At 40.0% G+C, this 18,263-nt stretch overlaps 2 protein-coding genes across 2 annotated transcripts; one reads left to right on the top strand and one right to left on the bottom strand.

Annotated features, from left to right (window-relative positions):
- The first annotated feature begins 1,460 nt into the window (after positions 1-1,460).
- Positions 1,461-7,932, top strand: LOC149285447 (putative protein BRICK1-A). The gene is made up of 3 exons (XM_089495431.1): positions 1,461-1,578; positions 3,572-3,654; positions 7,906-7,932. Exons 1-3 carry the CDS (start codon positions 1,461-1,463, stop codon positions 7,930-7,932), a joined length of 228 nt encoding a protein of 75 aa, XP_089351557.1.
- Positions 7,933-9,815: 1,883 nt separating this feature from the next.
- LOC149285446 (BLOC-1-related complex subunit 6-like) lies at positions 9,816-14,473 on the bottom strand. Its single transcript, XM_089495373.1, has 4 exons — positions 14,443-14,473; positions 13,542-13,696; positions 11,065-11,148; positions 9,816-9,941 (listed from the first exon to the last, which is right to left on the bottom strand). The coding sequence occupies exons 1-4, from the start codon at positions 14,471-14,473 to the stop codon at positions 9,816-9,818; spliced, it is 396 nt and encodes a 131-aa protein (XP_089351499.1).
- Positions 14,474-18,263: the final 3,790 nt, after the last annotated feature.

The raw sequence follows: 18,263 nt of genomic DNA, 5'->3' as shown, positions 1-18,263 counted from the left end.
TGAGGGTCGTTGGGTTCACAGTACACGGCATGAAATGTACTCTTCTTAAATGCATGTTCAGTCAACCTGTATGTATTTCAAACAGCTCCGTTTATTAAACATATGTGTTACATGCAGTGCTTTGTAAATTGTAGGGAGGTTAACTATGGTGTTCACAGTATAGTTCACGAGCGTTATAAAACCGAAAGGTAATTCCAAACATATCGAAAGCATTTTAATCCATCAGATGTTCTTAACACTAATCCCAGCCGGAGTATATGATTGCATGGTTCCCACACCCTGTTCCCATGGAATATAATCCACGAGATTTCTGTACGATTGTATTTCAGTCTCATGAGTCAATTATTAGGGTTACAAGGTTTGCTGCTAACCTTAATAATATTCTACACTTGGCGATGCATACATCCTTCACTAAATCTATTAATTACATATTGAAACCATATCGCAGACGGAATTTTAGACAAAAATTGGAATTTATTTTTATTCAGATTTTGTAGGTAGGATCAATGGGGCAAACTGACACCTACTGGCCAAAAGTGATATAGACTGCTGAAATTCTGCGGGCAACTGAAGGAGACTCCTAGAAGGCCTTGAGAGTTTATTAAACATATTGTTCTAAAATTCTGCTGGACAAACGCATCAAAGTTTTCCTATCCAAAGTTAATGGAATCATAGGGTTGTATGCGCTAAATCTGGAGTTAAACATATTGTCTATGTCACCGCAATACATTTGAAGGGCCTAGCCCAGTGGGCTTTTTCTGTAAGAAGTTGTCGGCTGCCAGTCGAGGCTTTTGTTTCAAAGAGCGTTGCTAGGGTTTTACCGATGCTTTGTATGTAAATTTGTTAGAATAATGTGTTTAGTTTTACACAATTCAATGTGTAACACATTTTCTGCTGTTTATATACACAGTATTGTGCCTTTTAGGGATGCATTATCACTGTGATACTCTCATACCCTGTTTAGAGAGCTTTGGGTTATAAAGAGGGACTTCCCCTCTGGAGCAGGCATAGTTGGGAGGTATGAAATTGCTAAAATCTATATATATATATATATATATATATATATAATCCAATCTTTTGTCTTCTGTTCACTGATGGCCATTAATAAGAAATTAGAATAAAGCATAGTGAAAACCAAACATTACTGCAGTTACAAATCCATGAAAATGATGGATAACATAAACTGGAAAGCTTATATTAGATGTACTCTTGCTGCCCAACTCAAAGATGGCCTCTCTCTATATGTAGCGTTGGCAGTGTCCGGTTCAAAGATGGCTCCTGTCACGTCATGAGTGCGCGACCATGCGCCTTGCCCGAATCAAAGATGACGCTCAGTGTATCACTACCGGGGCTGAGCTGGTAATGTCACCGGCTTCACACGCCCAGTAGGCGGCTCCACAGTGCTCATTCACCTCCTTCCCCTTACAGTCCAGCTGATACCGTGCGAAGACGGGCAGATAATGGCCAGCCAGGAGGACCCCGTGCAGAGGGAGATCCATCAGGACTGGGCCAACCGGGAGTACATCGAGGTGATCACCAGCAGCATTAAGAAGATCGCCGATTTCCTCAACTCCTTCGGTGAGGATGGCGTGAAATCAGGGTGGGAGGGGCCGGGGTAATAGTGTAAATAGCAGGATGTGGGGCCTATAGGGTGTGCAGTCGCAGAGGAAGCAGGAACCGTGTTATTGATTTGGAATGAAACATTGTAACATTACGGGAATGGCAGCCAGTCTATAGGGGAGTCTATAGGACTGTAGCGCAGCCAATAGGTTTGCATTTTGTCCAAAGATCAATAACTGTGTATGTGTTACAAATAAAACTGATTGAAACGAGCACAAGAGCTGACACTCACTGGCTATAGTGGTTAAAGCGCGAGAGTAAACGTGCCGCCCAAACCGCCAGTGACTGCTTAGCAGGTATTTAGTGTTTTAGTAGAATTAGTCGCCTCCTCCATCGTGTTTTAGTTTAGTGATTTAGAATAATTTGGCGTACTGAGAATGTGGATATATGTGACGTGTCCCCGTACTCTTTGGGGCTTATTTACTAAAGGGAGAGTTGGATATCATCTCTGTGATATCACGTAACGTGGGAAGAGCTGGGACGGCCCTGTATAATGTATAGGTAAATCAGTGAGAAGTAGGCGCACCCGTGAAATTATACTTTATACAGGGCCAGTTCAGCCCTTCACACCGACGAAACCTGCCCGCTACGGCCCTTCTTAATGAATAGTGAAGGAGCTGAAACCACAACTCTCCCTTTAACAAATAAATCCTTTTTTCGTCCTCCAAAACATCAGATATCCATAAAGCACAAACGCTTATGTCATAGATCCCCATTTTATTCGAATAGTCAACTTCCTAGGTACCTAATCATTCTGCTAACATCCAGAGTCGCTTCTTACTGCATGCTGCAGGTTATCCAACAGTACCGGTCACAGGTTTGGGGTCACTTAGCGGGTTTCCTGGAAAACAAGAAAACACTTCAAGCTGCAACATAATTTCAAAGCTATTCCATTAAAATTAGCCGTTTCCAGCTACAATAGTCATTCACAACATTAACCCCGGCCGTTAACCCCTAATATTTTTAACCGATTTCATTTTTTTTTTTAACTCCTTAAAACCTTCACGGTGTTCTATGAGCGTACCCTCACACCAGAGGTCGTCACCGGGAATCGCCATTCATGATCCCCACGGCGGAAGTCTTGTGCGATCACGCGTGACTTCCATTAGGACATTAGGGAAAAATAAAAAAGGAGAATCATGGTTAAGGAAAAATGCTGAAAAAGTGTAAGAATTTTGGGCACAGAACACCCTCAGTAAAGAAAGTGTGAATGGCCAAAATTAGTGTTTTTTTTATTATTATTATTATTATTATACAGGAAATTTCTAAGTGACCCCAAACGTTTGAACTGTGTATATTGCGGTGAATAAATATTTCACATGCCAAGTCCCATCAGAGCTTGATTTAAATAGTGGTTATTTTCAGCACTGAATTGAAGGGACAGCACCAACCGCAAATAAAATGTTATTATTTATTGGGTAACTTCATTTATAGCTGCGTGCATCCCCCCTGCTACCCGGCGATTCTCCGGGTCTGAGATATGCTTAGCCGAACACAACCCCTGCCTGTGATATACTCGGCTCTAGCAGCGCTGCAGACATACACTTCATGGTTATCGCTTCCATTGATTTCCACTTTCCTGGCACTAACTGGCTGGGCGAACATTCTTGGAGGGGGTTGTCTAACAAGACCCCCCCATGCGGAAAGTGCTCCTATTTACTGAACTGATTGGCTGCCGATCAGGGTACAAAACGCCGGACCATGGAGGCGGCATTCTGTTGTAGCTCTGCTGCTGCAGCTTTTCCCTAAGGTAAGTATTTTCCTTCTTTTTTTGTGCCGGTTAAATGAATGCAGATCAAAACTACTTTCATATACATTCCTTGCTCAGGGGGCTTCCTGGGACACTGGAGGGTCTCTTTATTACAATGCATTTTAATCTATACTTCCATAAAATGTTCCTATCCCTTCTGAGTCTAAAAATGTTATATATGTGTACTGTACTTCCTTTAAGATATGTCCTGTCGTTCACGGTTGGCAACCTTAAATGAAAAGCTGACAGCCTTGGAAAGACGAATCGAGTACATAGAAGCAAGGGTATGTCATGAATTTTTATCTTTTTAATATCTTTATTTTATATAAAAATATTTTCTGTTAAACTGTAGTTTAATGCTATTGGATGATCGGACTGGTAGTCTTCATAAGACTACACACCTGGAAGCTTCATCTAACCGTTGCCGTTTGATGTTGTGTTCCAGTCTGGTGTAACTAATCCCACAAGTGACTCCTATTTCCCCATCTGCCATCCAGGGGGCTTTTCTTTTGGACCAGGAACCTGTGTAATTTTATAACGCTTGAGCTGGTCTCGAGCCAATTTTTTTGATCATAATAAGTCATATTCTGATGTTTAACTTTGATACGCTATCCCTGTGCTATGTAGTCTTTTCTGCTCTTCTTCCATATGGCCACCCAAGTCTTATGAAGACTACCAGTCCTATCATCCAACAGCATTGTGGGTATCTTCAGTTTTCAACTACACCAAATCTAATAAACAGTTGCTTTAACCTATATATAGTTGAACCACTGCCCTCTCATCTTATTCCTCACATGATAATTGCATGTTTTTTGCCATTTTTACATTTATTTTGTTTTTTTTAACACAGTTCCTTTTTCTACTTTGCTGCATGATTTGAAGTATTTTTTTTTTGACCTTTTTACTTAAGCGATCCCGTATTTCATTGGCATTTCATTATCAAGAGACACCGAATTCTGCATCTCAATGTCTTTATTTATGGTCTAGGATAATGCTCATTTAATAATCACATTAAATTACCAGTATATATTGCTATTTTTTTTTAAAATAGGGATATAAATAAGGGATATTATCATGTAAATAGAATTGAAAATAATGAAATTCTATGTTATGAACGTATCTTGAGTTTGTTCTTGATATGGAAAAGGTATGGATGCACTTTATGGTTCGGAGTCCCTGGGTTATCTTGGGGTTTTTTGTTTTATTTTCGTTTTACCTTTGAATTTAAGACCAGGCAAGGACTTCTTAGACTATGTCACTGTATCTGCTAGGCTATGTCCAATAGAATTCCGTCATTTATTCCATAATCTAGCCTTCCAGGAAGAGACAATTGTCTTTTCGCTGAAGTTAACTCAACTAAACCACCTCGAACAGCAGTGTGTCGAGTCAAAGAATTTGAGAAGGACTTTGTGAACTACTGTCTCATGCAAGCAGGTCATCAAGTCTGGCCATGCTTTTGGATTTGATGGAGTTCTGGGTCACCTTGTGTTCTCCTGGGAAGTTGAGTTGTAGTTTGCAAGTTGACTCGCATTTGACTGTACCTGAATTTGCAGGTTTCTTTGCTCCATTACAACTTTACTTGGGTCACTTCTGAACATCTCACACTTCTTTGTTAAGTTGACATTCCTGAAGTAGGGTATTCTGGTTCAAGTGTCACAGGCTTACCTCACAAACCCTTGTTCACTCAACATGTAGCGTGTGTAATCCCAGAGCATGTACACATGAGCACATGGAGATACCTGAACCGCCTGGTGAGCTGTCACAGGGCAGCGGACAGTTGAGGATCCAAACAGAGCCCTGTTAGAAGCTCCAGTTTGCCTCCCTGATCTCCAGATTTAACTGCTCCATCAAGCTGAGGATCAGTAACCACTGACTAAAATTATACCGTGCAATTCCATGCAAAAGCCCTAAGTACTGTATTATTTATAACAGGAAGAACCTTTACCCCTAGATTTGGCTCTGCTTGTGCCTCCCACCTCTTAATATTTACCAAACATAAAAATGCTGCTTGCAAATATTGTTTGCTTTTAACAGTTGATGTCACAGTTGGGTGTATTCTCTAATCGAAGGAGGCTTGACTGTTTCAGCTCCTGTTATTGGCTGTGTATTATACAGAGACAACCGGAGAAGCCCAGCTAGGTTGGCCTTTTTAACACTGTGACATCAGAATAGGGAACTTAATTATTTTTTCGACTGTGCAAATCAGACCGTTTGGCCCATGGATGATACAAGGAAACAAGATATAACCGAACAGACGTTAGACATTGGTGCCAGCCGCGTGAATCACTTTCGAAAGGCGTCCTTTACTTTTACTATATTGCAATTTAATATTTGCATAATAATTTCCCTTTTAAAGTATAAAAATGACTAGGCCTAGGCAAATATCTGTATGATCTTTCTGAGGATATAATCTTCTTTGCATGTACGAATAGTTGTTGGTGTTTCACAGAACTGCCCTCAGACTCTTACATTCTTTTCCTCTTTATTTTATGCTTTCCCTCTGGAATGGTGACTTGCAGAATAATTGTTGTGCTGCATGAGTGTTATATGCATGATGTCATATTAAATCTGCTAAGAAGACATGTTGCCAGCTAAGGCCTGAGTCCTTTCAAGTTGTATTATAAGTGTTGTAAACCGTAGGGTTTGTCCATTAAAATTTGATTGTACGCTAACACGTTGTGATCTAGCCTTCATTTATCCTATGAATGTAGTACCTGTCCAAACTCTCTTCTTATGGTTTACGTTTTCATCTCCATTTTTAACCCCTTAATGACAAAGCCCGTACATGTACAGGCTCAAAATGCATTGTTTTCAATGGGTTTAGGGACCGCCCATTGTCCTTAAGGGGTTAAAGTACCTATGTGACATAGCGTGACTTTAGAGGGTAAATAATGCGACCTATACATCACGCTGGTCACTTTGGTAGGTGTGTGTGAGCCGACACCTGGGGTCTGGTGGGATGCAGACATGGGCAGTATGACCAGCATGGTCCTCGTACCATAGATCAGTCAGGTTTGGGTAAGGTAAGATCTTTGGAAAATGAGGGTTACCTTTTTACTGTTTATACTGACAAAGTATCACTCTATGAAGAAGACAATGAGTAAGGTAATGATTCGTATTCATCGGGGTCTATTGATTAAAGGAAACGTTGGCAGGAGAACTTGTAAGAGAGACACGGTTCCAACTTCTTGAGCTCACTATTCGTTATGGACGCCAAACCCCAGTGAGCTTCTGCTGCAGGAAGAGCTTGGCTGGCCCTGGGCAATACAAAGTTAATGCGTCTCCTCACCTATTGAATTATGTTGTATACAGGGTCAGCCCAACCCTTCTTGCTGGAGAAACCTGCTCTCCCTTTGGTGAATAGACCCGGGTTTGCCGTTAGTTTCTGCATTCTTTTTAGTACCGATATAAAAGAAATGTAGATCCCAGCTTTTCAGGGACAGCGGCTCTCTGTTCTGTTCTACAGTCTTGCATATCTATTGATTCAGATCCTACGCCTGTGCATCGTAGGATGACGGATAACTATGATTGTTTATTTTCACATTACATCGGTTGTTTTTTGAATATTGTATGGTTTCAAATAAAAATGCCATTGGGAAATACAGCTTGTTCGCTTACCTGGTGGCTGCTGAGTCACATTTATCAGCTGGCAATGTTGGTGCTTCAGCAAAGACTCTTTAAAAACTCTTCCATAGCAGCTGCCCTTGGTATTGAACCCAGTGATCCATCCTTGCCTTTGGATCACTAGCCTGGTAGACAGAAGACTAAACAGGACGCGTCCTAGATATCCATCAAATACCACAGAGTGGTAGATTAAAACGGGGAGAACTTGCAGAACTGTTCCTTTAATGATAACCCCCTTTAACGATCATATATAGTACAATATTATATGCTACACATTTCTTATACAAACCGAGTACGTTATCATGGCTGTGCTATACAGGTTGAGGGGCTTTCCAAAAGTTGGATATGTCACTTTCACATTGACAATAACAATAGTGTTTGTGATAATTAAACTTATAATCATCCGGATTCTATTACCGCAAAATAAAATGACTTGTGTTTCATGTTGTTTCCCATCTTATTAACACACAGAGCGCTATAGGAATGCTTGCATCTCTCCCAGCACACAATATGTTCAATTTAGAATTTGAATTTTTTTTTAATTTTTATTTATGCCCCATCCCACTATACTGTATAGTAAATAGCGATACGTTTTCATCTAGATGGTCATATCTGGTTGTCCATTTGGGTTCTGCATGTGCATGCGCCACGCTGCTACCGACTGTTCGTCCATTGTCTTGTTTCATTCGTCAGATTCTTTCCAAAAATATATAAAAAAGCACCCCTCGTTTGACTTGTATATATAATGGCTGCAGTAACCACTTTTTTTTGTGTGTGGGGGGGGTCCTAGCATACTTTCACGTTAAATGTACTGTATGGCACTAACGTTCCTTGTTCGTCTTTTCTTTCTTTATGTCCCTTTAAAAAAAAAAAAAAAAAAACCTAACCAGAATTTCGTTTTTCTTTTTCAGGTCACCAAAGGCGAAACTCTTACATAGAACTTAAGACGATGCCGCAACGGCCGCAATCCTCACACTGAAATATTTTATATAAAATATGTTGTGGACAGTTTTTGTCCCCACCTAGGCCTAAAAAAAAAAATCTTTAACTTACTGTGGACTTCACTTTCATTCCTTTACAATGAGAAAGTACGTCATGTTCTCAAGTATTTGTAATCTAGGTTCTGCTTGTTCATTCCTGAATTCTATCATTTTGATTTATGAGCCGAATTCCACTGTATAGAGAGAATGTAACCCACAGCTTTATCTGTTCTGTACAATATTCTGCAGCTTTTTATTAGTAAAACAGAATTGACTTTTGGAACATGAAAACGATGGACTGATAAATGTGCCAATTATATACCTTTTTTTTTTTCCATTGCATCAGTGTTTAAAGATTTCTCAATTGTGTTGAAATTAAAAAAAAAAATAAAAAATTGAATCTGTACTTTTCCGGTTTCACATTTAGTTTTGTAAGACCCATAGCTAAAGGGAGAGGGAAGAGCGGAAGTTAATATTCCTAATGCAAAGGATCAAACCACACAGTCTTAATGTGACGTCCAGAAGGTAAATAGTGTGGCTGAAGGAAGACATATTGGAAATTCTGCTGTTTAGCAAAAGATCATAATCAAATAATTATCGCATATATAAAAAGGTTCACTCAAAATAACTTAGTTCTTTTGGGGATAAAACCAGAATTGCTGAAAGATTTAAATAAAAAAAAAAACTAAGACACAACCAATAATTAAAATGGAAAATGATCCACAGATATAGTTTTTGGTTTTATTTGCTATCCCTGTGCTCTCAGTATCCACCTTCTTTATTTGCCACAGGAGGCAGATACCGCTTTTATATGAAAGTAATTTAGAGCCTCTATAACAATGACGTGGAGGAGGCTGATCTTCTGGTTGTTGTTTCACCTGGGCAGTGTCCTGTAGTAAATTCCCTGTTTATAATGGTTTCCGTTTTACTTACTGCATGACCCGGTGTCTGGTGAACCTTAGCTGTTTGGTCCTTAAAATATTGTTTTACGATGACCCTGCCTCCATTCCCAACAAAAAGGTGTCATGTGGTTAACAGTTACAATACCCAGGACACCTGTCTTAAAGATTCCTTGCAAATAGTGGAGTAAGATATTTTAGTGGTGTAACATAGCTTGTTAAATTACGCCCAACATTTACAATATGAAATGGTTTATGGGAAGAAGTTAGAGGAAAGTCAAAAATGACTGAAACGTTAACTTTGTTTGAATAAAGAAAAATCGTTGATTTAAAGACCTGGAGTGCTGACCATCTCTTGAAAGTGCTTTATATTTATATATATATATATATACACACACACACACACAGCCAGTGCTTACAGAAAATGTATAACTGCATTAAATATGCGACATAAACGTTACAGTTTTACATCCTCAAGCTTCTATCCTTGGACAATTGGAAGCCATGACGTCAATTGTCACTAACTGGATGCTAGTGCACGACATGCTCGGACCGTCAATAGTCATCAAGGGGTTAAACCATTTACCCGCCCTCCCAGTAAGGTAAAACGTTGTAACATTACATCTAGATTTAGATTATGACCACATGTTCTAATATTTCTCCTCCTTTACTTTGTTAAACCCCTTTGTTAAGTATTTAAAATTTTCTCTTCCCTCCTTCAAGGTATACGTATAAATAGAGTTTATATGAGCAGACATTCCCTAAGTTTTCCCAACCGAATATGGGTTCCCCCAACTGAATGGACAGGTCAGAAATCGATAAGGGTTTATAAGAATTATTTCACAAGTTAAAATGAAATTACACCATAAGAACTTTTTCCCAGTGGTATTTTAATTATCTGATTAAAAAATATATAAATAAGGCTAGTAACACACAGATGCATTATTTACATAATGTTTCAAACAACTCCAGAGTATGTTTTATTTCCCGAATTTGCTTGGCCAATGCTTGAATAGGCTGCATGGATCTATCCAACTCTTCACATCGAGCCATTAGAGTATACATTCCCTGAAGATCCAAAGACATACATATTAAGAGTTAAACGTGTGCATACATGAACATACGTGCATTGTATGTACATGGAGAAAGTAAAGGAATAGACCTTATCCACTAGAGTTTATGGGAATATTAGGATAAAAAACTAAAATGTTACAGGCTGGCCATGAAAAAGAATATTGTACATGAGAGAAAAAAAGGGAAATTAAACCAGTGGTCTCCGATCCATTTAATGACAGCTGCTATAATAATAATAATATACGGATCGAAACAGAATTAGACACCAGATAAGAGCCATTTGGTCTTTCTAGTCTGCATAATTTTACTGATGTAAAGAGTAAGATTTAAACCAGCCGTGGGCTTGTTATTCCTATTCCATGCATGTTTAAATACCCCCCACTGCATCAGCCTCTACCACCTCTGCAAGAGGCTAAATCAAGAGAATTTAAGGAGACATTTTACCAATGCTTTTATGCTTGGAATATAAAGAAAAATCCTAGTTTTTGCATAATATAATGTTTTCAGGCAGCTGCATATTAGTCATTTATATGTTTTTCTGAGCCCAATCTCCTAGACACCCCGACGCCTTATAATACTGCCTGTGGTAAGCAATAGAACAGCTTAATCACCCAGTTAGACACTCTGAAAATCTATGGAGGAACGGACTTTAATAGCATTGCCATAAAGAATCCGTTCAGTGTGGTGTTGGAGTAGAGAAAGCCACACAAAATATCCCGACTGACAGCAATGGCAGTCACCGGGTCTCCAAGTTTATTGGAACAAAATTATATAAACCCAGGTTTTTTTGTCAATGCCAACCTACATTACTGTATATAGCACTGAACTTTATGCTCATGGAGAAAAATATGTTTTTCATGAGACTACCACTTTAATTGTATTTCTTTCTAAGAGCTAGCAGTGCTAAATTAAATATATACACCACTCTTCCAGGAGATATGGTATGCCATGTTTGAAAACTACTCAGTGGTCGCTTAAGACCAGCTTTCGGAACTACCTGTTGAAGACCCGTGTTTTGCAGCACGTTACACAGTAATAATTAATTGGATTCACGTGTGTACATTGCACATTATTTAATTTTGCTCTAAGTTGTCCATGTATCAGTGTAATTACTTACCTTGATACTCATATCCACAGATTCTCCAAGGCTATCCACGGAATCTCTGTATGTTTGAATGTATCCAACGCTAAGAGCCGTCATCTACAACAATATGGGAACAGAATCCATTAAATTACAACCTCTAGCTTGCAAGCAGGGATCTCTTTACCAAATGTAACTGTTAGTTTTAGTCTGTTCTAGTAGTCATACTCTGAACGTATGGGTTGTAAGAAGTGCTGCGTTAACACTATATAAATATATACAAGGTATTGCATCAACGAGGCAGACAGGGATTTCCAGATGTTTTGTTTTCAAGCTCTTTTGAAAAAGCACAAAAAGAAACAGGCGATATTAAGAACCACAGAGGCAGTGGTCGGCCAAGGAAACTGGAAGGGAGTATAGATGATGAAACACATCATGCCTACTTCCCTTCACAATCAGAAGACGTCCAGCAGGAAATCAGCTCGGCACTGACAGAAAAAAGTGGGCTCTCCGTACACCCATCTACTGTCTGGAGAAGTCGGGTCACAAGTGGTTTTCATGACTTGCAGCCGAAAAAGCCATACCTCTGACGTGGAAACAAGGCCAAGCGACTCAACTATTCACAGAAACACAGGATCTGGGGTGCAGAAAAATGGCAGCAAGCGCTCTGGACTGATGAGTCAAAATTTGAAATATTTGGCTGAAGCAGAAGGCAGTTTATTCGCCAAAAGGGCTGGAGCTTCGCAAGTTTAGGTAATTTGGTCGAAATTAATGCCTCCTCAATGCTGGGAAGGGCAGTCAGATAACTTATCCATCATGGAATACCATCAGGGAGGCATCTGATTGGTCCCACATTTAATGCAGCATGATAATGACCCCAAACATACAGCCAAAGTCCTTAAGAGCTATCTGGAGATGGTATGGTCCCCACTAAGCTCCTTTCTCAAAGTGATTGAGTTTGTCAGAGCGCGAGAGACTGGGAGTAAAAGCACTTGCAAACTTGGGATGAAAAATTGTAGGTACCTACGTGATGTAGAATCTGCAGCCCTGCTCCTGCAATCTTCTTCCGTAGTCCAATAATTCTTGCCAGTGATTGGCTGTTTGATGCAGCCAATCAGTACAAGGAAAATGCTCCCACTGAAACCAATGGGTATTCTTTCTGCACAAGTATATGACGTATACCAAATGCATATGGGGGATTCTGCAGAATCTCTCCATACATTTGCAATAGGGATATCTCAAAAATATAAACAGCCCATATAGCTATAATATACATTAAAGTGAATATGATGGCTCCAGTGTGCCTTTTCAGCCATAATAGGAAACAGCTATAAGCAACCAGTAAAGTTCAAATATGGGGCACTTGGGCAGAGAAATCTAAGGGTACTAGGCTGAAAGTAAGCAAAATTACTATGAAAAATATTAGGACAGAATGGGACAATCTCCTCCTCTGCCAGCATGTCTTATGCTTTTCTATATTACCGTATTTGCTCGATTATAAGACGAGCAATACCCCTCGTCTTATAATCGGGGTCGTCTTATAATCAGACCTCAAACAGTCTGACTATGAGACGACTAAGATCCAGATCCCCCGCAGCTGCTCCTGTCTACCCCCCCTACCGGTACTTCTGAGTCCCCTGTGTGTAGCCGGGGCAGCGTGTAGACGTCTACGCGATTCGCGTAGACAACTTCTGCTGCAGCAGGAAGGAGGTCCATCGCGCAGACCTTCCCCGGCTGTCGGAGATCAGAGTTCCCTGCACCGGTGCCGCGCCGGTGGAGTGTTAAATGGGGGGCATAAGGCATTTCTGGAGGCAGAGTGCTGTGTGAAATGCCTTTTAACCCCCTTAATGCCACTCTGCCTCCAGAAATGCCTTTTTTAACCCTCTATACACCACTCTGCTTCCTGAATGCCTTAAACCTCCCTATATGCTACTCTTCCCCATAATATGCCTTTTAACCCTCTAAATGCCAGAGTGGCATATAGGGGTATAAGGCATTTCTGGAGGCAGAGTGGCACATAGGGGGTCAAAAGGCATATCATGGGGCACAGTGGCATATAGGGTTAAAAGGCATATCATGGGGCACAGTGGCATATAGGGGGTATAAGGCATTTCTGGGGCAGATGTGCATAACTGGGGGGCAGGTTGGAAAACAGAAGGAAATAAAACCAAAATATTTTTCTCAATCATAGCTTTTATTAAAAAAAAAATAGTTTAGATGAATTAACATTTACTGGTAAAACTTTTTTCCTATAGGGTCGTCTTATATTCAGGCTTTTTCTTTTTTTCCTAAATTAATATTCAGATTTGGGGGAATCGTCTTATAATCAGGGTCGTCTTATAATCGAGCAAATACGGTAATATACGTTTTTCATATTGCCGATTTTGTACAAAATCCGCTGCTGCTCTATAAAAAGCAGTGAATAACAGATGATTGATGTAACAAAACTAAAATATGGCAGAATGAGATACAGTACTGCTTATATAACAATAAGACAAGAAAACAATACTTACGTTCTGGATTGTACCATTAAGGCTTTTCATCATTTGATCTACTTTTAGGGCTACATCTTGAGTGAGGATCTCCAAATCCTTCAGAACCTCTGGGTCTATCGGAGGGATATCCGCTCTGCCTCTGTGTAACGCTTGGTGGCGTAGATTGTTATCAGCTGTAAAGGTGAAAAAAAAGACAAAATCATGCGTTCGAAATGGAGATTATTTACTCAAATGCATAGAAGGATGCTGCAGACCACCTTATATAGAGTCGCTCCCCCCATTATTTCCGTGCACGGTTTATCTTCGCCCAAACACATCTCTCGTAATCGAATATAGAATTGCTGCCTGCCGGGATCTATTCAGACCCCCAAGGTGATTGGCTGCTTCGTGCAACCAACAAGCAACATGAATCTCCGGCCACGGAGGAGGACAACAGCTACAGCAACAGGGCTGCAGCTGCTACTACCCTACTTTTATTAATGTATTACTAGAGAGGGAATTCACAGGAAAGTTGGCATCAGAGTTGCAGTTTCATATCATTGTCTTCACATCACTGTGTATTACATACTAAAAGGTGTGTAAATTTACATCAGTCATGCGACAGTCTATCACGCTTTTATTTCAAACACTGACTCTATGAGCTAGCATTCGTGTTAAAAGCAAAAAAACCCAAAAAACATTTACTTTTGACAAATAAGTTGCTACAAAAAAAACCAATGGACCACGGTGTATGGAACAGGTGGGAGTCTAGCCTACAAAGAGGTGCAGCAGCAGCTGAGGCCTTCCTATTTCCCCCACCGTTTATATGAACCAGCTACTGCAGTTTAGCCCCTTAGTTAATTCTCACACGACTCTGGGCTTAGCCACTGAATGGCCAGCCCTACCTTACGCGGGCGCACAACGCAAAGCACGGACTTACACTCCCTGTCCGAGACGCGCCTAGAGCTCATCCTGGTAGCGACGTACAGGGCAGTGACGTAAGGAAGGGCAAGTGAAGCAGCACGTTTTCCTGGCAGCGCTCCAGTCTAAGGGTTCCTGGTCGAATTACATGATGTTACCCGCTACTACTCCTCAGGGTTAGAAGCTTGCGGCCTCAGCAACCGGCCTCCTCACAGGCAATTACTACGCATCCAACGCCAGACGCCCGTCTGCAGCCCCTGCGTTTCAGCGCGCAGGCACTGGGTGACCAGCCCTGTCACTCGCCATAGGCCCGCCCACCATTAAGGAAATGTCAGCATCAGAAGTGACGAACCTGCAAGCCAATCATAGGATCCAACGACATTAATGGGCGTGTCTGTGGATTATTCCCCGGACTCTAGGATTAGATCGTTAGAATAGAGACAGGAGGGGAAGTTAATGTATCGTTACTGTCACAATCACGTGTTTACAAACAGCAAAAATATTGTTTGTAAATAAAATCATGATAATAAAACAAATGGATAAAAGATGACTCCACCGGGTCTTATCTGCTGTCAAATCCTGTTTATTGAATTCCTTCTTCTACTTCCAGATGTCTCAAATACATTAAAGGGGCATTCTAGCCATTATATGCCCTTTAATGCGGATCATAGCTGAGAGGTCTGTACATTTCTCTGGTGTCATTCTGCAACCCCCCCCATTTCCATTTGACCCACTATCCTGGATATTTAATATGCAGGGGTGTACCTAAAGTATTTGACACCTGGGGCGGATCCTGTATGTGGCACCCCCACACACACATTCTCGCTTTAAAACTGCTTAACTGTTATCGTTATATATTTAGCCAGACATTTACAGTTATACAGCATAAATCTGATCACTATATACTGAGGCAGACATTGCAGTGGAACATCATAACTACTATCACTATACACAGCAATATATTGGTGTGGAACAGCATTACTACTAACACAATGCAATGAGGCAGACATTGACGGTGGTACGACCTAAATCCTATCACTATATACTGAGCAAGACATTATATTGGAACAGCATTACTACTATCACTATACACCGAGCCAGACATTGAGGGTGGTACAACCTAAATCCTATCACTATATACTGAGGCAGACATTGACGGAGTTAAAGCATGATTTTGTGTCGAAACATTGGTGATCTCTTCTGCATTCTCTGCTCTTCTGTCATATATATATATTGATTTTTCTTCACCATTGTGCTTAATAAAGTACTTTTTGTGGCATATTTAGTTTCTTTCCTTTTCTTTCTAAATTTGAGAGCACCTCTATATTAATCCACAAAGTCACATAAACAATCTTGGCAAACTCTTATCTGATAACTATGCCCTTAGCCACGTTACAAAATCAAGCAAACCACTTAATGGGGTTACTCTATTGGGACCCACATGGATAGGGTTGATGTGACCCTAATGTGACTCTACTGAATCAATAAATAATAATAAACTTGATGTCTTTTCACGAAAACATTCATTGTAATCTGTAGCAGATCTGTCATTTTATTCTTTCATGTGAAGATTTATTCACATAAAACAACAGAAAATCTGAACAAAAAAATCAGTTGTATAGAAAGTTTCTGCTTTTGTGTCCCACCAAAAGTTATTATTCTTTTACATGGTTAAAGATTCATTTCTGGGAAGGGTTTAGACCTTGGGTACTAAGAATGATGAATATTTGTTTTTTTTCTCCCAACGATGCATTTACAAAGTGTTACATTTGGAGCATGCACACTCTTGATTACTTAGATGGCATGAATCATGAGTGATGAGGATTCTTTTCACAAAATAATCCATATGAATAATTTAAAGGTTACACCCAGCTATTATAGTGCTAATGGGAGTTGGAGTTTACTTTTAATGACTTAGTCACCCTAAAGTAAATGTAATTGTGATCATGAAATATGAACAAAGTGTAAGCCAGGGCTAATAACGCTAGACTCTTGTCTGCTAAAACATGGACCAGTCACGCCTTTTTCTTTTTCGCAGAGGAAGACCAGCTCGGCACAGAGTTTCTCTTCCAAGAACGCTCAGGTTTTTGTTTCTATGCAGTTGATCTCGGCGCATCTAGCCATCAGAACATTAACCCCATAATAATACGGCTAAAATGAACACGTAGCAGCCGCAAGCTCTCATAAAACCTAACGTATAAGGGTTAATTTCTCTAATTCTGAATTACAAAATCCGTATATGATTTTATAAAGGATATAAAATGAATGTTAATCTGTCACCACCTTGTGTCGTATGTTAGCGATTACATGGCAGCTTTTACCCAGTGGAGCCGAGCTGTACAAATAACACACTTTGAGAAGCAGAAGAATAATTCCTTTAACACAGCTAATGCTTCATTTTGCTGAACAATAAAAGTTCCAATGTTTAAAAAGCATGACATGCAAAACATCACCGGGACTGGTGTGGTTGTAGGATTTGAAGGACTCCAAGCAAAAACTATTGTATGAGGTCCTTGTCACCTTTTACCGAGCAATTTCCTGGACAATCTTTGAACCAGGGCGTGGTCAGGGGTGTGGCTTTATAATTTAGGGCAAAACTGTGAGAAAGGAGACATATTAAACCACGCCCACACACCACCCATTTCCTCCCCCACTCCCCACCCATTTCCACTCCCAATTTAGTGCAATGTGGGGCTTGCCCATCTCACAGCAAACTACACCCATCAGGTAGTTAGCACTGCTCATTATGGCTGACCACACCCACCACATGGCTAGCCACACCTGAGGGCAAGGAAGCCAGTTTATCAGAAGAGGGAGACCTCAGGTAGCATACTTTAGGAAGTTTCCAGACACTATTGTGTATAACCAGCATCTACTGAGGCCAAAGCAGCTACCTTTCCTTGAGTTCCAAAACTTTAGCTTAATTCCTGGTAGACTGAATTAAATAGACCAGGAAAGTAGGATACCGCTGCATAAGTATATTGAAGGTTGACCCCTTCATTGTCATGTCTATTGTGCTTGTAGGGAACTGTATGCCAAGAATTCGAATCTGCTACTTATTAGTAGCAATATCTTGTTGCGAGAATTAGAATTAAAGTACAATTTGTTACGTTGACTATATAGCCAATGTTACATTTATTTGAATAAGTTAGACATTAATAAATATGTACCACACACAGAATCATGCAAAACTAGTGGGACAGAGAGTAGTTACATATTCCTTAACACGTACTTTAAAAAAAATAGAAAAATGGATCATTTATTGCATACATTTATAATATAACATATGTTTTTGAGTAAAATCAATAGGGAAGATATGAACTGTATAAAACCTTGCCTCGACACAAAAAAATATACTTGGGTGTTATTATTGGTTCATTTTTCTTTAATTCTATATATTATAGCATATCCTTGATTACAAAAATGATAAGTTCTAGGACAGGTCTGTCAGATGTAGATCCCCAGCTGTTACTGGACAATTAGTCTTGATATATATATATATATATATATATATATATATATATATATATATATATGTCATTGGAGCTTAGCTTTTGCTCCCGCTGCTTACTCACTATGGCTTTCTCATCTGGGAATTCTCCAAGGTTGGCCTAGGGCATCCATGGCATGGCCCATGGGTCCTACCATTTATTAATGGGCTGCTAGAACAGTTTTTGATATCTGGTAAAGTAGGGACTCCACCAGTCCCATCTATTTGTAACCCGCGGGTAACTCTACCCTCTCCTCACTTGGCCTGCTGGCGCCCTGGGAAGTTTTCGGTTATATAAACCCTCTTAAAAATACATAATATGGAATGTAAATATTATGACCAAGGCATGA

Source organism: Sceloporus occidentalis, unplaced genomic scaffold (genome assembly GCF_023333645.1).
Source record: "Sceloporus occidentalis isolate IW3139 unplaced genomic scaffold, rSceOcc1.0.p SCAF_79, whole genome shotgun sequence".
Taxonomy (NCBI): Eukaryota; Metazoa; Chordata; class Lepidosauria; order Squamata; family Phrynosomatidae; genus Sceloporus; species Sceloporus occidentalis.
The sequence above is the reverse complement of the archived record's forward strand: the minus strand, read 5'-3'. Positions and strand labels throughout refer to the sequence as shown.

Bases quoted from the DNA above. Each gene is read 5' to 3' on its own strand.
- LOC149285446 (XM_089495373.1), bottom strand. From the start codon at position 14,473: ATGAGCTCTAGGCGCGTCTCGGACAGGGAGT. The intron at 13,697-14,442 runs GTAAGTCCGTGC...TCACCTTTACAG, and splicing joins GCGCGTCTCGGACAGGGAGT to CTGATAACAATCTACGCCAC. The intron at 9,942-11,064 runs GTAAGTAATTAC...TTGGATCTTCAG, and splicing joins CTGTGGATATGAGTATCAAG to GGAATGTATACTCTAATGGC.
- LOC149285447 (XM_089495431.1), top strand. From the start codon at position 1,461: ATGGCCAGCCAGGAGGACCCCGTGCAGAGGGAGATCCATCAGGACTGG. The intron at 1,579-3,571 runs GTGAGGATGGCG...ACTTCCTTTAAG, and splicing joins CGATTTCCTCAACTCCTTCG to ATATGTCCTGTCGTTCACGG. The intron at 3,655-7,905 runs GTATGTCATGAA...TTTCTTTTTCAG, and splicing joins TCGAGTACATAGAAGCAAGG to GTCACCAAAGGCGAAACTCT.